General features: G+C 45.9%; 1 protein-coding gene and 1 long non-coding RNA gene across 2 annotated transcripts in view; one reads left to right on the forward strand and one right to left on the reverse strand.

Moving 5' to 3' along the window:
* PHOX2A (paired like homeobox 2A) overlaps positions 1-6,156 on the reverse strand; it is a 31,350-nt gene extending 25,194 nt beyond the window's left edge. Inside the window, exon 1 of the mRNA XM_069203765.1 lies at positions 5,407-6,156. Coding sequence (XP_069059866.1) covers positions 5,407-5,629 — 223 coding nt within the window. The 5' untranslated portion in view covers positions 5,630-6,156. The remainder of the gene's footprint in view (positions 1-5,406) is intronic.
* LOC138249729 (uncharacterized) overlaps positions 1-25,380 on the forward strand; it is a 430,927-nt gene that overhangs the window by 11,584 nt on the left and 393,963 nt on the right. The window lies entirely within an intron of this gene.

The raw sequence follows: 25,380 nt of genomic DNA on the forward strand, positions 1-25,380 counted from the left end.
CTTCGTTGTGACAACCTAAGTGGGACTGGTATGGCAAAGTGTGGTTTGCTAATCGTGCCACTGGAACCAAGCTGCAGCTGATTTAAGAAGCCAAGTAGACTGAAACTGTGTTGGTTACCTTGTGTTCCGTTTACAGAGAACCTATCTTGGCAGTTTGAGCTGGACTGTTCCTGCTGGAGCAGGGCCAAAGCTGATTTGCATACGGCTGAGTCGAATTTGCGGTGTCATCCTGTGCAAAATAACAATGGACTAGCACGTAGCCCGAGTAATTACCAGTGGCTGAGATTATTTCAAGCGATCAGTCCATCACTTTTTTCTATTCTTCATTTTTGTGCAACCAGCAGTGTTCCCAGAAATGTTGTTTCACTTGTGCAATATTTGCATAATCACAGTAACTACATATGTTTTGTATTTCTCCTCAATGGTGATCTAATGTTTGATCTCTAAACACAAACATACTTTAAGTATACACTCGATCCAGTCACCTTTACTCAATCTTCAATCTGCACATGAAACGTAAATAAAATTAAATAATTCCGTGCAATCAGCCACCTGTTTTTAGGGGGGGGGGGGCAAAGACAGTTATCAACCTCCTGGACCACCAGACAGAATGCACTTTTAAAACAGCATTTTAAAAGCTATGAGTCTTCTGCTAAAGCCTTTACTAAGCAAAATTAAGTATAAATTCCTATTGGTTTTTATTACATATTGCTGTTCAACTTGTTTTTTTTCAATGCAGATGCCCCCACCTCTCTAGCCCCCAATAAATAATTTTTACATTTTACTAATCCAAATTTAAATCATATACTATAAAAAATAAATATTGAATCCTTGTGAATTATAACCCAGTGCAGCCCTCTCTTGATTCTGGGGTCATCAATAAACCATTCTAAAAGACAGTACTGCGCTTCTGTGGATTATAGATTTTGACTAATATTCAGAATAGAATGTTCTCTTGTGTCTTGAAATGTAAAGAAAATAAACCCTTATATATGCTAATGTATATTGAGGTCTTGTAATTCAATCTGGGGGTCCTGTTGACTTCTACAAACCTCTTGGCCTTGTGGTTTATGATCATATTACCACATACGCCAATCACATAAGAGGATAATGTTAATTTAGAGCCTCTGATCGAGGAGCCTGTATCTTGGAATCTTGGAGCATACAGACATACTCAAGTTAGTGGTGGCACATGCACGTTCGACCCAGAATTTACTTTTGGTCGCTAAGGAAATTGGCTATAGTTGCTCATGTATTCTACTGTTATGCCATCTGATTTGTGTGTTCTCCTACACATTTGGCTCACTTGTCAAGTTTCTGTTCTTTCATAACGTGTGTGTATGCACATTTGTTGAGGACTAAAGCCCTTTTATTCAGTTAGAGCAAACCAAACCTTTTCGCTACTCAGTCAAAGCCATAACCCATTCTTGACCACCACTAGAATATACCCGTCTTACTCGCTGAGGTTTTACCAACCTGAAATGCTATTCCTCCTGAAGCGATCACTGGAAGCAGGCGGAAGTAATTTCACCAGTACTCTCATCCGTTGGTCAATCCATTCCTATAGGTCATTGTTTTTATTCCTTACCTTCATTGTTTTTTTCTCAGTACCATGAGACTGATCATGTCATATACCCCCTAATTTAAATCAATAAAGGCGAGAGTTTAAGGGTTGGCTCCTTCACATAGAAAGAAGCTAATTCTCTACCAGGGAATTTCTGACTTTTGTGAATATGGCCTTGCACTCTCTCTTTGTTCTTCTTCAAAGCCTATACCTTCTCTTTGAAATGTAGGTAGCAGGTGCAGGTGACCTCCTTAAAACCATTTTAGCTACAAGTAGGCACTGCTACTACGCTGACACCATATGAATGTTGAGTGTCCGAATATTTATTGAGTACACTTGGGAAGACTTGCCTAACCTATTTTAAAGAATGCTGGACTTTAACAAATAATGCTGAACTGCTCCAGAGATGCTCCTGTCACAAAGAATTTGCATTATTCTTGATTTTTTTAAGCAGTCAGGTACTTCTTGCAATAGCTGTGCATAAGTAGCAGTTGTTCAATATCCTTCTTGACTGCAGAGTTTTTTTTTCAGTAGTTATCTGCTATTTGTGATGTTTCCGAATTCTTCATGACGGTCCAGAACTATTTAAATACTCTTTGTGATAGTCACCTATTGTTTATGAGGGTGCCACTCTTTCAGGTAGCTGTGGACGATTTGAGATTATCAGGCACCCTTCCTGGTTATATTCCACATAAGAGAGGGGCACTCTTCCTGGATAACAAAGTATTATTAACTTGTCTTTGTGACTGTCAAGTCATAATTGTGACAGTTGAGTATTTGTAGTAATGCAAGAGTAGCCCCGTAACAGTGCAGTATTCGTATAGGTAGCTCAGTGTTGATTTTAACAGCTGACCGTTATTTGGACAGCTGCACATTATTTGGAAAGGACCAGTAGTCGTTTGCAATCATGGAGCGTTATTTGTGATGGTTGAGTATTCTTTGCACGAACGGAGTATCGTGTCATACTGTAGTATTGTTAATGAAAGGCCATCTTTATGTTATGAGATTGTATTCTTTGCGGGTCCTTAGCATTCTCTGCAACGGGTGCATTTTATGTCTGAGTGTTTCTGTGACATTCGTACATTCTGTGATGATCTAGCGTCTTTGTGGTAACGCATTTTTGTAACAGTCAAGCATCCTTGCAGTAATCTTGCATCTTTCGCCAACAGTTCACAGCTATCCAGAATACTGGTCTATCCGAGAGCATGCAGACAAATCACAATTAGCTCACAGCATTAGAAACAGTGTCCCCCTGCTGCAAACAGGAGTAGACAATGGCAAAAAATAACCAACTATCACCAAGAATCGTGGACTATGATTAAATAATAACCGAACGTTTTCTCATGAAGTAATCCACCAATACAAAGAGTACTCGAATGACACGAGAGTGTGCCACTGTTGCAATTGATGCTTGCTCGTGAGTAGTACTGGACCTATTTCAAGAATACTGAACTATTGCAAACGATGCCATGACTATCACATCGAGTAGTCACCAACTGCAAATAATGCTGGACTAACTCAGACAACACACTATGTTAAGCAGTCATGTTCCATCGTGAAGAATGCGGGACTTTCACAAATTGTAATCCTAGTGCAGACATTACTTAGCTCGAATAACACAGGGAAGACTGATTTGCTTGACTACTGAAAAACGAGGGACTACCGCTAACTGTAATCGACTATCTAAAAATGCTCCTTGTGGAAGGACTCTCCGGCTGTGCCAAAAGAATACTGAACTGTCACCAGTGATCCTCGATTCTACGAGGAGTACTGGACACATGCAAATGTGACTATTATACAGAGCACTCGTCTGTTCCAAAAACTGAGGGGCTATTGCAAAATATTCTCCATTTATCACGGACAACTCTCCACTTTCACAAACGTCAGATGCTGAAAAGAAAAGGAAACAACAGCGTTCGACCTTTTCAAATGGGAAAATAAGAGCCCTGCGCTGCCTCTTCTCGCCGGGTCAAGTTTCGCCTTTTGTGCCGCTGTGTGCAGATACTGTGGGGATCCCCCGGGGGTGTCTCATCCGAGGGCACCAGAGAGGCGGGAGAAAGAATGTGCTGCTCCTTACCTGGGGCACCACAAGAGAACACAAACAGGACCTACAAAGGGTGCTCCAAGCAGATGATGGCCTGTGCCCACACTGCAGGTAGCGCGCATGCACTGTGAAAGCCTTTTGGCGCTTAAATGAAAGATGCATGCCACACTTTTCTTTCCCCACTCTAAGATCAAAGTGGGTTTGAAAATGAACTGAATTAGCTTTTGAGAAGCCGTGAGGGCATTTACCATAAACAGAATAGCGTTTTCTAGAGTTGCACTAATAAATCAGCAGCTGCACAATAAATCAACCGCCATGTGGTATGCAGAGGGGACATTGCAGGTTGTCGAGTCCGAAAAGGTGACCTCTAAACTCGGCTTATCCCGCTTTACCGACGTGATGTCATTCCTGTTCCTTCGGCATCCTTATCTGCTGAAATTATTAGCGCATTGAGTCGGATGCGGTGTGCTATGGAAAACAGCCGTTCACTTTTCAGAACAAATGTTTTTCACCCACATTAAGGTGGGTCTGAAGTCCTGCTTGGGCTTTTTGGGGTCTGGCGCTGAAGTGCTGCAAGATACGCATGTGCGCCTCAGCTCCAGTCTGACAAGACCCTCCAACGAAGACATATTAGCATGTCATCATAGGCCCGAAATGCCACCTTGGCGCCTCTCTACTGATTTAATACCCACCGGAGGTAACCTCATTACCCATTAATGTGGTGTTACTCTCAAAGACACCGAGTGCCGGGCCTTAACCTGATTGCAGCCCCCCCACACCAATCTTCTCCTACATATCTTACATCTCTTTAACTGTATTTCACAAAAAAATGATTAGTACGTTCCAGTTTCTCCTCTTTTTACCCACGCCAAACAGGTGTATATAAAGGCACTGCTTTCCAGGCTCCCCGGGCTGCAGGAAATTCAATGCCACCCTTGCACACTTTGGCTTCTTTTCACGCACATGGGCAAAAAGGGACCGTTACCTCGACTTTCTGCGCCACAACGCCATGTGCTGCTGCGTTTTCGATGCCTCTAGAGCTCGCGTTTGGCTGAGGGTAATGCGGAATTATTGTTATTGATGTACCAGTCCATACTCTCATGTGCGTTAAACTGCTTCCTTCCTGTGCGTTAAACTACTTCCGCCATCTCCATAAAACATGTTATGCCAGAATATGGGAGGCACCATAGTGATAACAATAACATTGCTTCAGTTTCCTCTTGCCCCGGTATCAATAATAAAATGCCTATTAGTTCAGCATGACAGTGTTTAGCTTGTCTACAGACGGTAATTATGTACCATCCCATCTGTATACATTTCAAGCACGCGGGTTGTAATAACTACTTCGGAACCCGACTCAGCTTTTCAACCTTACAAAGTGGACACATTGAGAATATGTTTGTGTGGTAAATCCATTCGCCTCAGCAGGCTCAAAATTAAAACATCGTGAAATGGCAACATGTGAGCTTGTGTACGTCATGAGCCTGGAACCCTTGGTCCGTTGCAGCGCTATGAAGCCGTCAGACTACGTGAGCAAGTGTTATATAAAAGTATAGTGTATTAATAATGCACTTTTAAAGTGGCTGTAAAACAACACGAGTAATTGTGGATGCGCTTTAAATCTACTTAACGGTCTTGGTGAACCTTCGCCTTAGCCTCTCATAGCTCCATCCTTGCCGCTCCCTTTAATGTTTAAATGCCCCGGTGGTCCCACGCACAGCACTTATAGTGTAGTGCAGGGGTCCCACAGAGAGAAACAGGAATACAGAGAAATGACTGCCGCGCGTCGGTGTCTTACCTGTGCTGTAGGGCGAGGGCTGGTGGTCCCGCAGTGCCCCCAGGGTGCAGTTGGCCGTGCTGAGAGGGGGGCACCCGGGGCTGGTCCCGAAGCTCCCTCGGAGAGGGGTGTACTGAAAGCTGTTGGCCTGACTGCAGGAGCTGAAGTCGGCATAGGCTGAGGCCTCCATCGCGGCCATGCAGGAGTCGTAGGAGTTGAGGTACGAGTAATCCATTGTGTACATAGAGGAGGGCAGTCACGTCTAGAAAAGGACCTCCAAGGAGGCTCAGGAAAGGAGTGCCCTGGTTACTTGTAACAGTTCAGTCACAACAGCTGATTTAGTGGCAAATACACATCCCTTCTTTTTAAATCGGACTTTTTTTTCCCGTCCTGTACTACTTTCTTATTTCTTTCTCCGCAATCATAAAACGAAAGCTGCCGTTGTGGGGACCTCTCGGCCTTTCGTCATCGAGGACTACGGGAGTTGGACTTGACTTCCAGATTGCATCCTCTATCCCAGTGGCTGTATTTTTTCCTTTTGGCGTAAAGTACGTCTTTTTATCCTCCCCTAGGTGGCGAGGGTCTTCTTTCTGTTAACAACCCCTCGGGTTTGGCTGTCTCACTGCCGTGCTCGAGTCCTACGTGTAGTGTTTCCAGGAGTCTCCGCAGTGCCTGGTGCTCTCTCTCCCAGTGCAGTAGACCCTCCCTTTCTCTCTCTCTCTCTCTCTCTCTCTCTCTACTGCCTGAAGCCCCCTCTGGCTGCGAATGCGCCTCCCGGCTTGTATGAGATGCTTCAAATATACGTGAGAGGCAGGGGAGAGACAATGCGAGGCGGTGGTCTCTTTGCATGACAATGTCTCGTCCCTCTGTAGTGGGCAGTGGAAAGGCCAGTCCCCTCCCACCCAGAGATCATCACTAATCTGTCTTTTTAACCCCGCGGGGGAGGGGGCAGCACGCCCCTTCTCCATTTCTCTTTTCACAGAAGAGTACATTTTCATACCGTTTTACTTTTTTGTTTCAGAATTCGAAGGTGATACGTTATTTTAAAAACACTGAAGACATTTTCCAACCTGAATACCGGAGTATTAGAGGCTAACCCTGCGTAATTTAATTACACTTTGGTTTTTATTTTTGGAGAACAAACCGGATTTCACTAATTCTTTTACCTTATTTGATTTTCGTAACAATTTTTCTCCCGTTAAAACCAACAATTAAATTAGGCCTGTCTTATTTATTTAGTTTTCGAAGGTAGTCAAGCTGCCAATATTTCCGGGCCATTTCATGCCATCCCTCAGCTTCGGTCACTTCATTTAACAGGACGATTTCAATTGGTAGGTGACTGTGCATTGCTGTCGCTTTTTACATTTGTTGTTCGATGTTTTCCTTTAGACATTTTTACTTGGTCATGGTGATCGTTTATTAGCCGATTTTTAAGATAATGATTATAATAATTACAGTACAGCAGCCGAAACAGTCATTTAAAATCGAGCGTTTCGTTTCTTTTTACAACATATTTAGTGTCGCAATATTGTACCTCTTCTAGTGGTGTTTCTTATGCAAACACTGCCTCTATGAAACATTTGGCATACACATTTTGAAAGGTGCCTCCCAGTGCCCCCAGACAAGATGCAGCTTCTGCGCCCAACACATAAACCACACTTTCCCCAAAATGTATCTGCACCCTGACACAACGCCCTGCTCGTGTACATGGATAGATAACATGTTGTGTTGCACTGTTTTGTACATAATGTATCCCATGGCACTTTGTGACACGCATTTTAGTAATAGGAAGTTCGGTTATATCGCAGGTACCACTGAGTAGCATCACGTTATTTCACATTACGCTGCATCGTGTTGCACTGCACTGCAGTGTTCTATATTAACGCTATTATGTTTTCTGTTGTGTTATGCTACTTATTGAGGTGTTATCGTGCATGTTAAGTTCCGCTGTGATTTGTTACGTGAAGCCCTCGTTCTTCTTGCGGGCATCCTAACTCGAGGTCACACCATCAGGGCGCCGAGGGGGGAAGCTGAAGAAATGTCGGTTCTTATGAAAGAAACCGCTCATTTTATGGCTGTGTGAAAAGATATGATCTGATGGGCCTGGAGTGGGCGCTACGTTAGGTAACATACACTGAGTTATATCATGTTATGATACACTTTTACAATTTTTTGTTTGTTTGTTAAATTAGTCCATGGTTTACAAAAACCATTACGTCTACGGTACTAATTGATACATGCGAGCTTCCTGGAACCTATAATAATACCTACAATTGTTATTATTTTGGAGACTTCTATAACATTTACAATATAAATTCACACCTTTACATTTCCGGCTTCAGCTTGAAGCTCTTCGCTTCTTTAAGTAGTGGCCCCTTTCAGCAGCTCAGCCAACTTGGTTGCTTTTTTGTCGACATCAGCCGGTTCTTCCCAAGCACTTCGCCCAGAGACCCTGCGCCGCTACCTGCGATCCGTCCTATCGTCTGCTTTTCTGACTCCTTGAATTCACTTGTCTCACCGATGTCGTTTCTTAGAGGGCTTATGAGGGTGGTCCGGAGTCTACTCAAGCGTGGGCCACGGCAGAAAGCTTGCACGCCGGATACTTAAGGCGCACAGCCGGTGTGATCTTGAGTAGGGGGCTAAGCCTGACAATCGCAGGTCTGTAGAAGTGCGCGTTGAGGGGACCCGACATTTGTACCAATAGCTCTTTATGTTCTCTCTCCCAGCGCTTATATTTTACAAAAGACGCATGTGATTAACTATGTATGCGAGACAAGCCGGTATATGAGTAATCTTACAAGTGCAGCCCAGTGGTTTGAGGGTCCTTCAAGAGAACTTGGCTAGAGGCTTGGGGTGTGGAAGCAGCGGAAGGGTGTGACTTGGTCTTGTAGAGGGCATAGTTCAGAGCGGACAGCTTGGTTGCAAGGGCAGTGAACGTTTTGGACCAGTCCCAGCTCAAAGCATGGTTCAGAAAGGAGGCCTGGGTGTGCTGGTCCTCGGGCAGAGCAGGGTGCATAGAGAAGATCTGACCTACAGTGAAACCCGGTTTCATTTATAATCACATAATTAATTTTCTTCATTTTCTAAATATATTCACCTCTTCTCTTTAAAGCAAATTATAATTTACACTTGCACAGAAAAGGGAAAACGGAAACCAGATCAGAATTAAAGATATGCGCGTATGAGGACGTCTGCGCACATATATTGTTTGTGTGCGTGGGTGTACCTACATGGTTTAATGGCGTTAACGGAGTTACAAATAAAGACAAATGAAGGTCTGCCTATATTCATATTTAATTATTGCTTCTCAAGAACATTTCTCATGTACGATTATTCAAAGACAAGCCCAGATGGACATTTTGTCATTTATAAAAATGAAACATTTATATTACAGAGAAACGTATGTACTTTGTGTATATTTGTGACGTATCTGTTCGATATATTTCATAACAAGCCCCTATGAGCGAGTGTGTAGTAAAGCGAATGTCTGTGCAGACGAAAACACATATTATTCGTTTAGCACACTTTCACAGATGTACGTATACATATTTAATCTGCGCTTACATGCTTAGTTTAGCCTCTATATATCCGTGGTAAACGAATAATATCAATAACGCAACATGACATGTATGCGTAATGTATGTGTAATATTCAGTCCACACATGTTATTTATACAAATGACGTAATTTGGGAGATAGCTGGTACACTGCGCGTCGTTTTAACCACACTCGATTGCAGCTAATATAGGCACATATTAATGTAGTTATTATATCTGTTAATTCCTACATCGCTCTCCACTCCCTTCCCCTTTAAAGACTGAAACTGATACTTAAATCTGGACTTTCATTAGCAATGTTCTTTCCTCTCCGGGACCTCTGCGCTCCTCTTTAAGCCGACCTTGTTCTGCGGCTGTATTTTGAAGCAGACAGGTAAACGGGAAGGGCGTATTTCTGCCACTGGCCATTTACTGGTTAATAGGGCCATTAACTCCTTCGGAAAGCACATCTGGCTTTCAATCTCCCCTGTAAGGAACCTCAATCCCTTCCCTAATTCAATCAGACACTTGAACCACTCTCACTGTCAGACTGACTGCAGGAGTTTTTTTTTATTTACAATTGGAAGGAAGGGGAGGGACCGAATGATTAGAGAGAGGGAGAGAAGAAGGAATAAATGAAGTGGTAGAAGGGGATGAGTGCCAAAGGGAAGAAAAGAGGGAGCATGAGTTAAAAAAAAAAAAAAAAAAAAAAAAGCCAAGACAGGCGGACGGAAAGAACACCGACTCGGGCGGGGGTCAGTTGATACATAGCGGAAGGGAGAGTGGGCAAAATAAAGAAATTAAGGAGGAATCTGAGAGGAAGGATACAAAGGAAAAATTTAGGGATGGGGGATTAGCGAGACGGATGCAGGAATGAACAGATCTCAGAAAGTAAAGGAGCATAATCAACAAATAAGGAGAATAAAGCGAGGAAGGAAATTAATAAAGCCAAACCACGTACACAATCAAAGCGTACAAGTAACGAAAGGAAGGCCGAAAAATACAGGACAAACAGTATGAAAAGTTAAAAACAGACTAAGCAATGAAGATGACAAAGGAGAACATAAGGAAGAACGAATTCCACAGAAGGGTATTTATTAAAGAAAGAGAAAGCATGCCGAAAAATATGAAAAAGAACAAAAACATACATTTATATAAAAGTGACGAAGACGAAAAGAGAAAAAAAGTAATAGGGTATAAACACAGTGAACAAATATACACTCTCACAATATAAATTCTGCACAACCGTAGACCACACGAGGAGATGCTCTCTATACATTTTAGTCACCACAGTGAGCTGCTGGAGTACACATTGCTCAGAATATGAAGCTACAGTGTGTACACACGGATCACTTAAATGCGCTTTTGGTGTAAGCATGGCTCGGTACAAAGAGCTGTTGGACATGGTTCATTATGTCGTAAGCATGATTCAGTAATTGCGTCTGCTGGTGTGCAGATGGTACGCCAACTAGAACTGCTTATGTACCTGTAGCACAGTAGCTAATGGTGTTAGTGCCTCAGTATTGCAGAGGAACGAACTATTGAAGAGGAACTATCGGTTTACTACATTATCGTGCCAAAATATCAAGGACTTGTATACTATACTTAACGCCACGTCCGTGTACCTTGACAATGTTTTTATCTTCTAGGTATGTAGAAGATACATAGCCGGTTCTGGTAGCTTAGTGGACTAATGCATCCACTGTAGCGGCTTGTGTTGACCTAATGGTCACAGGTTCAAATCCTAGTAGGTCCACTTAGCCTTTAATGCTTCCGCGGTCGATAAAATGAGTACCATTAAGCAGGGTAACAATAAACATCTGTTATTCAGTGCCAGGGTGCCCTTCTGGGTGAACATGCGCTTTACTAATACACACCTTACGTTAGATATGGAATTAAGATTTGTAAATCTATACGTTCTTAACTGCACTTTCCTTGATATTTTGGCTACTATATTCAGGTAAATCTGGATTTCTCATGATATTTTCCAGACTGCGACCCCTCATTATTAGGACCCAGATACCCCAAATGTGATCCGCGCCCCTCCCAAAAACCCAAACACGACACTTACAGTACATACTGTATTTCGTGGGGAAAATCTTATTTATTACAGGTAAATGAAGCACACTAAAATCCTCTAAACACTGTTAAGAATCAAAACACTTGAGATAACATCACACAGCAAGCAAGGAAGTACATTTGTCAATAAAGTGATAAGCATGACAGAATCGTAGAAGGCCTAGGATCTAAGGGGTAAGAACACAGCGTACACAGGTCTATGCTGGGAACATTCTAACACCAGCGTCTTTTGCAGTCCCTCATAACTTTGGACTACACAGGTGGAACCACCTGCATCCTTGAGGGGCGGTCCCTGCCACACTGTACCCTAGGCAGCATCCCAGGGTCCTGTCCCTCCAACACCAGGCTGGCTTGGGGAGCTGCAATTAGTGTGACCAGGAGCTACAGCTGTATGCCCGACACAACTAAACCGTGAGCCCTAGCCCTTAAGCCGGTGTGAACATTCTCTGGTTGGATCAGAATTGCTGCACGCTACCTCAGTGCTGTTTTGTGAAGTATGAACTGTAAGACCCCTCTACCGACTAGAAGTGAACTTGGAAGTAGGGTTCCTGCCTAGGAGGGTGCCAGATGTCAGCTCCTTAGACTGAAACAACAGGGAGTTGAGTTGGTGGAAAAACACCATCCTGCACGTCTCCTGATACCTCTGCCGCCGCAATGCTCTTCTGATTAAGACTGAGGCCAGGGGCAGTTGGACATATATACCCCTGGCCATCGTGGCTGTGAGCAGAAATGATGCACAACTCTTCAGTTCCTGTCACCCCCCACCCCCCTGCCTTTTGCGATGCAAAGTGAGGAGACGTACCTGGCGCAAAAAGGGAAGGTGCCTTAAACTATCGCTGGCTGGCGTGTCAAGTGTGCGGAAGGGGACCCAGCCCACAGAGGTCCCGGGTCCTACCACCTCTCTCCTTCATGGGGCCAGTTTCAACACGATTATGGGAAACATGAAAATAAACAATCATTGGTAAAGCCAACAGGTCTGACATTAGTGGTCAGCCTTTTGGTATTGTCAATGCATGTCCTGTGTTCAGATTGTTTTTGTAAATCTTTGTTGTTGTGGGATCTGCCAGGCCCTCAACATTATAAGAAACATGGATAAAAAGCAGAGTCATTTTTGGTCTCAAAAAGAACACATTGCCACAGTAGTCCCTGGCCCTGAACAAAATTACTTTGTGTGCTGATAGGCTCCTTGTGAAAGAGCAAAAGGGTGTCACAAGGCTCCTTGTGAAAGAGCAGAATACTGTCCCTCACAGTGAAGCCAGCTGATAGAGAGAGAATTTTAATAAAAACAAAAAATCTTGGTTTGCCAGACCTAATTAAGGCCCCAATTCTTAAAGAAAATCACAGAAGTGCACCTATGGTATATGTAATTGCATTAGTGCATAAATTTGGCTTTCATGAATTAATAAGAAATTACAGACGGGAGCTAGAAAAATGTACTCCTAGAAAATATTTGAACTGCATTTTAGCACAAGCAAGTTATGCTTGCGTAGATTTGCTCGTGCGAAAATTTTCTGAGCATTTACAAGTTCACTTTTCCTCCAACTACTTTTTTCCTAGCCCTGGAAGAAGTTTTACTTCTGTCCTTGATAGCAGTACATTTCCATCCTTTCTCCATATGGGAAAATATCAGATAAGAGCTGATGAAAACCCTTAAAACATGCAAGGTAATAGGTGTGCACATACTTAAAAGTGCATTCCAACACAAAAAGCATTGCTCGAAGGAAAGCACCCTCTTTCTGGCATGGTTACCCCCACCTTTTGCCAGTATGTTTTGACTGTGTTCACTGGGATCCTGCTAACCAGGACCCCAGTGATTATGCTCTGTCCCTTTACATTTGGTTCCTTGGACCACACCCCCCCCCCACATTTTGCATACTTATGCCCCCCATGTAAGTCCCTAGTATATGGTACCCAGGGCATTAGGGTACTAGGGTTCCACCATGGGCTGGAGCATGTTTTATGCCACACATGGGGAGCCCATGCAAAGTGTACCTGCAGGCCTGCCATTGCAGCCTGCGTGAAAGGGTGCATGCATCCTTTTCACTATAGGTCACTGCACCAGGTCACTTTAAGTCACACCTATGGTAGGCCCTCCTAGCCCAGGGGGCAAGGTGCAGGTACCTGTGTGTGAGGACACCCCTGCATGAGCAGAGGTGCCCTCACAAACTCCAACTCCATTTACATGGACTTCGTGAGTGCGGGGAAGCCATTTTACACGTATACTGGACATAGGTAACCACCTATGTCCAGCTACACAATGGTAACTCCGAACCTAGGCATGTTTGGTATCAAACATGTCGGAAGCATACCCCAATAAAGTAGCCAGTATTGGAAGTATGATTCCATGCACTGTGGGGGCTCCTTGGAGGAACCCCAGCATTGCTCCTACCAGCTTTCTGGGGTTTTAGGGGCAGCCCCAGCTGCTGCCACCCCTCAGATAGGTTTCTGCCCTCCTGCTGCTTGAGCAGCTCAAGGCCAGGTAGGCAGAACAAAAGACTTCCTTTGGGAGGGGGGGACACCCTTTGAAATAGGTGTTACATGGCTTGGGAGGGGTAGCCAAGCCACTGGTATGCTTTGATGGGCACATTTGGTGCCCTCCTTTCATAAACCGGTCTGCACTGGTTCAGGGACCTCCAGTCCCTGCTCTAGCGTGAAACTGTACATTGGTTAGGGGACTGACCACTCCCCTGTCCATCACCATCCCAGGGGTAGTGCCCAGAGCTCCTCCAAAGGGTCCCTTGATTCTGCCATCCTAAATCCAAGGTGGGCAGAGGCCTCTGGGAGCATCTGAGTGGCCAGGTCAGGCAAGTGACGTCAGAGCCCCCTCCTGATAGGTGGTCACCTGGCTAGGTGACCAATCCCCCTTCCAGGGCTATTTAGGGTCTCCTTCTTGGGTGGGGTCCTCAGATTCGGCTTGAAGATTCCAGCAGGACTCCACTGCAACCTCTAATTCGACTTCTGGGCACTGGAACTGCGATTGGACCCTCCAGGAACCGACTATCTGTATCCACGACGAATACTGTGCTTGCAACATTGTTTCTACTGCTCCTTCCAGCTTCTGCAACATTTCCGCAGCTGTGCATCCTGTGAAGGGGCAAGTATTCAGTCTGCACAAGAAGGAAGAAGGAATTTCTCTTGGAGTGAAGGAGTCACTCCCCTGCATCCTCAGATTCCAACTGCAACGACGACCGGCTGTGTGGATTTCCACTCATCCTGAGCTGTGTGGATCCTGCATCATGGGTTGTGGTCTGGAGTGGTCCTCTCTACCATCTGTCCAACTTTTGTGGAGGTAAGCCATTGCCTTCCCACGCAGGACAGTACCCCCATGCACTGCATCTCTTGCAGCTTCCAAGGTTTGTTGGCATATCCTCCAAAGGACCTTCAGGCTCCCTGTAGCCCCAGCCCTCTTCTCTGCGATGCACAGCCTTCTGCGTCCTTCTCCTACGGAGTGGGACCCTTCTTCAGTTATGCTGCGTTGCTTCTTCTACAACTCCCGGGTCCTCTTCCAGTGGGTCTCCTGTGGACTCTCTGCCTTGCTGAGGGTCCCCTGAGACCCCCCCCCCCCCACCAATGGGTTGAGTCCTCCTGGACCTTGCTGGTCCCTGGTAGCTCCACTTTTTCTACTGTGACTCTTGTCTTTGTCAAGACGTGTTGGTGGCTTTTTCACACCACAAACAGACTGCAATCTTCCATCCGGCATGGGATGTTGACTGCATCCTCCAGTAACTTTTCTCTGGCTCCAGGGCTGCATTGCTGACCGTCTTTGTCATACCGTTGACCATCTCCTGCAACCACAGACTGCTGGGTAATGGCTTCTGCACCACTGGACACTCCTGCTACTTTTGGACTTGGTCCCCTTCTTTTTTAGGTCTTCCTCTTCAGGAATCCACCACTGGTTTCTTGCAGTCTTGTCTGTGTGTTGCATTATCTTCATTTTCAGTCCTTTTTGTAGTTTGGGAAAAATCCAGTAACTTACTTCTTTCTTCGTGGTTGCTGGGGGGTGCTGTGGTACTTATCTTTGAGGTTTCCTAGTCCCACCAGCTCCCCTCTACAGATTCCACTTACCTAGGTGGGAGTCCTGATTTGCATTCCATTTTTTAGTTTATGGTTTGGGCTCCCTCTAGGGTCACTATTGTCTGTAGCTATTGCACTGTTTTCTATTGCTTTTTATGTCTATTTCTGATTACTAGTGTACATATCTAGTGTGTTACTTACCTCCTATTGGAGTGTTGCCTCTCTAGTACTTTTTGGTAATTGTGGCACTAAAATAAAGTCCCTTTATTTTTGTAACACTGTGTGGTTCTTTCATGTTTGTAAGTGCTGTGTGACAACAGTGGTATTGCGTGAGCTTTGCCTGTCTCCTAGATAATCCTTGGCTGCTCATCCACAGCTACCTCTATAGAGCCTGGCTTCTAGACACTGCCTACACTACACTAATAGGGGATACCTGGACCTGGTATAAAGTGTAAGTACCTTAGGTACCCACCACATGCCAGGCCGGCTTCCTACATTGCTTACTGCTACCTCAAGATCCAGTGTATAGTTCTTCGGAAAAGTGGCAAAATAAGTGAATTGCTAGTATTCAAACCCTACTGTAGTATAATTAGAGAGGCTGTTATCAGAGCTCTTATATAATGAAACTGCTGCCATAATTTATCGTTGCACTATGTGGCACCAAAAAGCAAAATTTATTTTTTTCCGGGACAGGTAGATTTATGAAGCAACCTGCCCCATGGATATGTAGAGATATTTTATAAAATTCTTCAGTGCTGTTTTCTGGTTGATACTGGTGCTACCTGCTCCACGGTTCTTCCATGGAGGTTCCAAATCTACCCCTCACTGGAAAAGAAGTCCAAGTTGTAGGAACAAGCAAATTACAAATGAGGTTGCAGCAAATGTTCCTGTAAAAACGGACTCAATTGAAAATAATTACCAATCTATATTGTGTGATTCAGCTTCTGTTAATTTGCTTGGCAGAGATTTGTTATGCAAGATAAATTGTGTGATTTATTGTACACCGGTTGGTGTCGCAATTCAAACATAAGATGAGGATTTAGAGTGCAAAATAAAATTGCAAGAGCAAAAATTGTAGCTGTTTCTAGTTCTTACAAGAGTACCTGTCTTTTTGATTTAAGACATTAAATAAGAGGTAAGGGATTTTACAGGTAAAGTTTGAGTGAATGATACATTTATTGCTTGATTAGTAAAAACCATTGCAATATAAAACAAACGTAATACAAATAATAAAATTAAAATCATTTCTAACCAAAATAAACGTTTAGGTCCAATTTTTAAGAGCTAACCTGCAGCAATTTTCCCAAGTCCGCTTTGTTCAGTTTCTTACGGAGCAGTTGTAAAAATTTTACCCCCTTATAGCAAAATGAAATTGACTCGCCCTTGAGCCAAATTATTACCGCCGGTCTACATAAGCAGATATTATTACCTAGAAAATCACATTTTAATATTTTTTTCTTTCCAGACCTAGAGTGGGACAAATACAAAAAGGCATGCAGCAATGATTCTTGATTATGGACGCATCTGCGGCAGTTTTGGTCGATATGCTGGCCTTTCCAGGAAGGGAACCCATACGATATAGCAGGAATTGATGTTTGGTGTGAACAGAAAAGTGGTCGGCCAAGTATCCCTGTGGGGACAATGTCGAGTAGGACCCCAGGACTGCCCAGGCATACCGTCTTTTGGCCAAAATGGCTTTGTCTGTGATGAGCGAGTGTGAGCGAACAGTAATGCTAACTAATCTGTTAAATTCTGCCTTCCCAATGTTACATTTCCAGACGTCTTCCATACCCAGGCTAATGATAACCTGGCTTAGATAGCTTCCCCATGTTCCTTTCATATTACCAAGCTGCTGCTCCTGCACTTCTTGCCAGCAGGAGTAGAGTATGGAAGAATCCTCTGCCGCACGTAACTTCCATGATGCTTTAAGAAAGGCACCCTGACGCTGGAAACTTTGATTTCTCCAGTCTAACCTGTGCCTGGGAGGCACTTTTCGGGATGTTAAAAAAGGCCTTGTATGTTTTAACCTGACTGTTATTCAGAGCATCGATCCCGCGACCTTTCAATATTTCGGACCCGTATGAGATGGCTGGAAGCAGCTGTGCAGACATGATTTTTAATAAGTTGGACCAGTTTGAGCAATCCACCTTCTTTTTGAGCAGGTTAAAGCTATATGTTAGTGAGTTGGCCCTTGCCTTGATCAACTGTAGGTGACTCTTCCATTTCAGGTCTGGTTCAAGATGGACTCCTAGATATTTGTACGACTGAACTGTCTCCACTTTTTTTTCTTTCCCAGTAACCAACTGAATTGTTTATAATTTGCCCCAAGGAACCTAATCAGTTTAGTTTTATCCAGAATAATTTCTAGGCCTTGCTCGGCCATGAAGATGTTAAGCGCTGATAGAATTTGTTGCAAACCTTGGGGTGGGGGGGAGGGGTATGGCTCAGCAGGACAATGTCATCTGCATATTGTAAGCACACAATTTTGTCAGAACCCAGTGCCGGGGAAGACTATTCACTTGTGCTAATATGCCAGCAAGGTCTCCCAGGTATAGGTTAAAGAGAGTTGGTGCCAGAACACAACCTTGCTTCAGGCCAGATTTTGTAGGTATTCTATTTGTTAATCTTGAACTGTCTCCGATTTTAATCCGGTCCCAGTTGTTAGTGTAGAGATCTATAATAGCCCTCAGTAGGTTGTTGGGCATACCCCATTTAGCCAGCTTAGCCCACAACCTTTCCCTGGAAACCGGTCAAAGGCCGATTTGAGGTCAATAAAACATGCATAGAGGCCCAGCTTCTTGCGACTGGCTTTTTCCACTATAAGGAAAAGTGCAATTAAATTTGACGTTCCCATGCCTGCCCTGAAGCCTGTTTGAAACCTCGGGAGTAGCTTGTTTTCATCAGCCCAGGCTGCAGCAAACGAGCCATATAGCTTGGCTTCTACATCAGTAAGGGATATTAGCCTATAATTTGAAGGCAGAGTGGGATTTCCGCTTTTATAGATGGTGTGTTTCTGATGGATACAACTACCTGTGGATTCCTCACCTAATGAATACTCCCATGGCGCCAGCATTCGACGGAAATCTTCTTACTAGTCTCTGCACGTCGACGAGGACGTCACTCTAGCCCACGCGACGCCGTCTGACGTCATACAGGCAATAAGAGGTCCTCGACGACGTGCGGACGTCAGTTCCCTTTTTTCCGTGCATTCGAAACGGTTATCTTCGAGGGAGCAACTGTTATTTTTTTGGTTACAGTGTATTTTTGCTGCGTAGTCTTTCGCTGTGGTAATAATGTCGCAGAGAAAGTCTGGATTTAAGCCTTGTCGTGAGTGTGGAGGCAAGATGTCGGTGACGGATCCTCATTCCGATTGCCTTTGGTGTTTGAGCTCCGACCACGACGTCTCGACTTGTGATTCATGCCAGCACATGAATCCGAAGGCCCTCAAGGAACGTGAGGCGAAGCTGTTTATGGCTAAATCGAAGGAGAAGCATCACAAGAAGTCTTCTTCTCCAAGACATCGGCGTCATCGAGACTCCCGGCGCCGTAGAGAATCTCGGCGTCATTCGAAGGAGACTCGTTCCAGGTCTTCGGATCGGCGCCGAAGGACATGGGAGATCAGTCCCACGGTTACGCCGCATCCTTCGACGCCGTTGCCCTCTCCGGCGTCTCCAACTTCACCTGGACAGGCGTCGGTGATTGAGGTATTGGAGCCTCAGGTGTTTTCTCCGGCGCAGACGCCGAGGCCGGCGTCGGGTTCGCCTCCGAGACAGGCACCTCAGTATCCGGCTTTTCCCACCCCTGGAGCCGATAGTTCCGCATTCTTGAATGCGATGTATGCCATCTTCCAGCAGATGGCTCCAGGGGGTGCTCCGGCTGGGCCTTTGGCCTTTTCTTTGGGTGATCCTGCGCCTCTTCGGCCGGCACCCTTTATGCCCTTTCTCCCTTTTGGGAACGTGGGCTCGGCGCCAGTGTCGGCGCCGGTGGCCGCTCCGGTGGCTTCAGAAGGATTGGCCCCGGGGATTTCCATCCCGTCGACGTCGAAGTCGGGATTTCGGCCTGTGACTCCGGTGGGTCCATCTGCTTCAGATGCTCTTTTGTCGGCGCCGAAGTTACCTGTGGCGCCGGACGCGGCGTCGGTGGCTTCTGAAGATCGGCGCCGATCTTCGACTTCGGCGGAGGCATTGTCGACTCCGCGTATTGAACAGCGACTTCATTCCAGGAGACGTGCTCTCCGTGTATTAGAAGAGCAGGAGTACCAACGAGCCCTGGAGGAAGGAGAGCTAGAGGACTCGGGTGATGGGCTGCGTGGACTGGAGTCGGCCAGTGGGCTGGACACTTCCCCTGAGTGGGATCTTTCGTCCCCGGGGGAATATACTGAGGAGGCTGCTTCCTTTCATGCAGTGGTACGGAAGGCAGCTAGTTTTTTGGACCTGCCTTTGCCGGTGGTGGAGGCTAAACAAAACCTTTTAACAGAGGTGCTACATCCGGCCTCAGCTGCGGCGGAGCCTCTGTTGCCATTTAATGACGCTCTGCTGGATCCGGTGATAGAGGTGTGGAAGAGGCCGGCATCTTCCCCAGCAGTTCACAGAGCCGTGGCCAGGAGGTATCGGGCGGCTCCGACTGACCCTGGGTTTCTATCTAGGCACCCTACGCCGGAGAGCTTGGTGGTGCAGACCTCCTGTTCATCCAAGTCAGCGCCTGGTTCTTTCCCGACGGTGCCTGGGGACAGGGATTCAAAGAAGCTAGAGGCGCAGTCGAAGAAGATTTTTTCGTCCTGCAGTCTGGCGTTAAAAGCCACCAATGCAACCTGTATCCTGGGGAGGTATATTCATGCTCTGATGGATGACATTTCCTCATCGTTTACAGAGCTTCCTCAGGGTCTTTTGGATCTTGTCTCAAATGCCCAGGCTGCTGCGACCCAGATTATCCAGACGGGACTGGATACCACCGACTCGGTAGCCAGAGCAATGGGCACAACTGTGGTGGCAAGGAGACAGGCCTGGCTCCGTAACTCGGGCTTTTCTGCAGATGTACAGTCCACATTGTTGGATCTCCCGTTCGATGGGGACAAACTGTTTGGAGCCAAGGCTGATTCGGCCTTGGAACGTTTTAAGGAAAGCAGGGCCACGGCTAAGTCGTTAGGGCTCCAAGCTCCTTCTTCCACGGCCTCTTCCAGATTTTTCAGGAGGTTTCGTGGATTTGGGCGTGGCTCTTCCTCCTCTTCCTTTCGGGGAAGATATCAGCAACCTGCCTCTTCCCATCCCTATAGATCTTTCAGGGGGAGAGGTAGGGTCCGCACCAGAGGAGCCTCTCAGCAGCACTCTGCCTCTTCCTCATCCTCTGGCGGGGTGCAGCAGGGGAAGCAGCCTTAGGCTTCCACCATTTCCCACTCACTCCTCTCCTGTAGGGGGAAGATTACAGCATTTTCTCACCAAATGGAAGACTGTTACAACGGACACTTGGGTTCTCAGTATTGTGGGAAAAGGCTACACCCTTCCCTTTCGGGAGTTCCCGCCCCGCCCTTCTTATTGTTCAGAAGAACACCTCCTGTTGCTAGAACAGGAGGTACAAGCCCTCCTTTCCAAGGGCGCGGTGGAGTTGGTCCCAGAGCAGGAAAGGGGTCGAGGATGTTACTCAAGGTATTTCCTGATTCCCAAGAAGGATGGTCGTTTGAGACCAATTCTGGACCTGAGGATCTTGAATTGGTTCCTCAAGCAGGAAAAATTCAAGATGCTGACCCTAGCACAGGTGCTTTTGGCGTTGAACAAGGAAGACTGGATGGTGTCTGTAACTTGCAGGATGCTTACTTTCATATCCCGATACTCAAGTCACACAGGAAGTATCTCCGGTTTGTGGTGGGATCGCAACACTATCAGTTTGCGGTCCTTCCGTTTGGTCTTACTTCAGCACCTCGAGTCTTCACGAAGGTGATGTCGGTGGTTGCGGCAGAACTCAGAAGGAAGGGGATAGCAGTATTCCCTTACTTGGACGACTGGTTGATCAAAGCCAAGTCCCCGGAGCTTGTGTCGCATCATCTGCAGTCAACAACCCAGTTGTTGTTCGACCTGGGTTTTTCGGTGAACGAGCCCAAATCTCACCTAGAGCCCTCTCAGCGCCTCCTGTTCATAGGGGCAGTACTGGATACAACATTGGGTCGGGCCTTTCCTCCGCCTCAGCGGATTCAAGATATTCAGGATTTGGTTCCAATGTTTCGAAATGGAGCGGTAGTTCCAGTTCTCAAGGTCCTTCGTCTGCTCAGTCTTTTTGCCTCCTGCATTCTGTTGGTCACGCATGCTCGCTGGCACATGAGGGCTCTTCAGTGGTGCCTCCGAAGGCAGTGGTCTCAACACAAAGGGGATCTAGAGGGTACTGTCAAGATCTCCAGAGATGCTGCTGTGGATTTGAGATGGTGGATTGCAAGCAACAATCTTTCACAAGGAAAGCCGTTCCAGCAGTCGCCACCAGTGGCCACAGTCATAACGGATGCTTCCACTCTAGGGTGGGGAGCTCATCTGGGGGATCTGGAGATCAAAGGTCTTTGGTCTCCAGAGGAACAGATGTTTCACATCAATCTGTTAGAGTTACGGGCTGTACGTCTGGCTCTCAAGGCCTTCCTCCCTTCCCTTCGTGGTCAGTCGGTGCAGGTCCTAACGGACAATACTACCACGATGTGGTACATAAACAAGCAGGGAGGAGTGGGGTCGTACCTTCTCTGCAGAGAAGCTCTTCGACTATGGTCCTGGGCAAAGGACCATCAGATTTGCTTGATAGCAAACCATCTGGCCGGAGTCTTGAACGTGCGTGCGGACAGTCTCAGTCGCCATTTCTCGGCAGACCACGAGTGGCGTCTCCATCCAGATCAAGTCCGTTTAATCTTCCAGAGGTGGGGATTTCCTCGGGTAGATCTGTTTGCCACTCGACAGAACGCGCATTGTCCGTTGTTCTGCAGCCTCCAGTATCCGATGCAGGGAGCGTTGGGGGACGCGTTTCAAATAACCTGGTGCGGCCAGTTGCTTTACGCGTTTCCTCCCATACCCTTGATTCCTCGAGTATTGAGGAAGATTCGCCAGGACCGGGCTCTAGTCATCCTAATAGCTCCGGATTGGCCAAGGAGGGTATGGTACTCCGACCTTCTCCAACTCTCAATGTGCCCTCCGCTCCGTCTCCCTTTCAGGGCAGACCTCCTCTCGCAGTCGCAGGGGCAGGTTCTACACCCCAACCTCCAGAGTCTGCACCTACATGCCTGGAGATTGAACGGGGCAACCTGAGTTCCTTCTCTCTCCCGCCTGAGGTAGTGGATGTTATATTAGCGGCCAGGCGACACTCCACTAAATCTATCTACGCTAATAGGTGGTCTAAATTTGTTGCGTGGTGTGGAGAGAGGCAGATTGATCCTTTGCATTCTCATCTATCGGACGTTTTGTCTTTTGCTCTGTCTCTAGCGCAGAAAGGTTGTGCAGTGGCTACCATTAAGGGTTATTTATCGGCCTTGTCAGCCTTCATATGTCTTCCAGACCAACCATCTTTATTTAAATCCCCTATTGTTATCAGATTCTTGAAAGGTCTTCTAAATAAATATCCTCCAAAGCCATTCGTTATGCCGCAATGGGATTTGTCCTTGGTCCTGACTTTCCTTATGGGGTCCCCTTTTGAACCTATGCATTCTTGCCCCTTAAGGTATTTGGTTTTAAAAACAGTCTTCCTGATAGCTATAACATCAGCAAGGAGAGTGAGTGAGTTGCAGGCCTTATCAGTTAAGCCCCCTTATACAACTTTTTATGGGGATAAGGTGGTGTTGAGGACCAAGGCTGCTTTCCTCCCGAAGGTTGTTTCACCCTTCCATTTGGCTCAGGCAATTACTTTGTCCACGTTCTATCCTCCGCCTCATCCTTCCAAAGAGGAAGAAAGACTGCACCGTCTGGACCCAAAGAGAGCGTTGAGCTTCTTTATTGATAGAACAAAGGATTTCAGGCTGGAGGATCAGCTGTTTATTGGATACGTGGGCAAGAGGAGAGGAAAGGCAGTCCACAAGAGAACACTATCCAGGTGGGTTGTTCTTTGCATTAAAATCTGTTACTCTTTGGCAAAGAAGGATCCTCCTGAGGGCATTAGAGCTCATTCCACCAGAGCTAAGTCGGCCACTTCGGCCTTGGCCAGAGGTGTTCCTGTGGTCGACATCTGCAAGGCCGCAACTTGGTCGTCCCTTCACACTTTTGCAAAACATTACTGTTTGGATTCTGAGGTTAGAAGGGACGGCCATTTTGCACGGTCAGTGCTGCAGGATTTCTTGGTTTGACCATTTAGGCACCCACCGCCGGGCGTGGTACTGCTTTGGGACTCTATTCATTAGGTGAGGAATCCACAGGTAGTTGTATCCATCAGAAGAACGAGTTACTTACCTTCGGTAACGACTTTTCTGGTGGATACATTAGCTACCTGTGGATTCCTCACGGTCCCACCCGCCTCCCCGTTGCCTTTCTGGTCTTGCCAAGTAATCCTTGAGTGCGCTCCTCTTGGTCTTTGAGGGTGCAATAGATGTTGTATATAATATACTTATATATATGTATATATGTATATATCTTTGTGTATATACTTGATGTGTGTATATATTTTTAAAAAAGAGAGAGTTATATATATATATATATATATATATATATATATATAAAAGATTTACAGTTATTCATGCAATGTTGTGTATTTTTACAATATAATGGGATGTTGCCTTGCTCTTTCATTGCATTGCCTGGTTGTTCTCATGCACGTAAAAAATGATTGGTACTGACGTCCGCACGTCGTCGAGGACCTCTTATTGCCTGTATGACGTCAGACGGCGTCGCGTGGGCTAGAGTGACGTCCTCGTCGACGTGCAGAGACTAGTAAGAAGATTTCCGTCGAATGCTGGCGCCATGGGAGTATTCATTAGGTGAGGAATCCACAGGTAGCTAATGTATCCACCAGAAAAGTCGTTACCGAAGGTAAGTAACTCGTTCATTATACTGCCTCTCCAAGATTCTGGGATCCGGTTTAAGTGGGTGATAGAATTGAAGAGTGGCAGAAAGTATTGTGCCCAATATACTTGGTCGGCTTTGAAGATTGCATTCGGAAGTCCATTTGGTCCAACTGCCCCTTCGGACTTCAGTTTCTTGATCAGACCAACTAGTTGCGCTAGCTCCCAAACGTGCTTTTGATCATCCTTTTCGGCAGTATCTAAGATCCTATCCTCGGCTTGGAGATTCAGCAATTTATTATTACTTGTCCATGATTCGGACCCCATCACTATGGGAAGAAGCCTGGCTCCACCTTTTGACGGCTTGGTTGTCAGCCAATACAGACTACTGACATGGCTCACCCAGGCTGCATGAGTTATCCCACAATTATGGTGTCTGCTTTTCCCCACTGCCAGGTCGTTCACTAACCCCCAAAAGAGCTTGCTTTTTGACATTCGGCTTGCCCATAATAATGTGGACCATGCATGTTCTTGAAAGCTTTTTGCAGACCAACAATCGAGACAATACTTTTTTTCATTGTCCATAAAATGTGATTTTCTTTGCCTTCTCCCCGTTGGATCGCTTTTACAGTTTTCCTGGTTTGACGCGCAATTTGTAATTTCTGGTTGTGCAAAGCTTTGTTGAACTACGGTTGACTAACACGGTCCCTGTTGGGTACATAGGACGATCCCTGGCAGGTTGAGTTAGAGGAGGCCGGTAATTTTACTAACAAGCTGTGACTTAGCACAGCCCAGTCTTTGTTCCAATCCATGTTGAGGGTCAGCTCTTTTTGTTGCATATCTGCAAGAGTTTTTTTTTCTCCCAGGGCGCCAGCTGTCTGGTACACCTCACCCATCAGTGATGCTATCCCTTTCTCACGCCATTTCAATCTTTTAAGATTAAACAAAACTGGAGGACTTATTAAATCATTCGAGGGCTGTAGCAACTCTGGTTTATATGCTAGTTCCAATGTTTGTGGAAAGTGATCGCTCTGCATTTAATTTGGAAATTCCTTACCAGGGCCCGAGCAAGGGTAATAGAAGCCGGAAAGTCCTTTTTGCTGTTTCCACTTGGTAAGGATCGACCTAGTTTCTCTAGCTGATGTCTGTGGGCACTTGCACCTTGGTTCTTTGCTTTTCCTCCTTTTGGGGGGCAATAGATTAAGATTGAAATCGCCACTAATGGTGACTGTGGACTCCTGGTATTGTCTCATTATGGTTTTGACGAATTCACACAGATTTTCCAATTTCCCCCCCTTAAGAACTTTTTTCGGGGAATGTACACATTTATGAGGATTAGATCTAGTTGGCTGCACTGTGATCTTCCTAATGTGATCTTAGTTGCCTGGAACCAGTTTGACTCTCAATAGATTGATGT

The sequence above is a fragment of the Pleurodeles waltl genome, chromosome 8 (assembly GCF_031143425.1).
Source record: "Pleurodeles waltl isolate 20211129_DDA chromosome 8, aPleWal1.hap1.20221129, whole genome shotgun sequence".
Lineage (NCBI taxonomy): Eukaryota > Metazoa > Chordata > Amphibia > Caudata > Salamandridae > Pleurodeles > Pleurodeles waltl.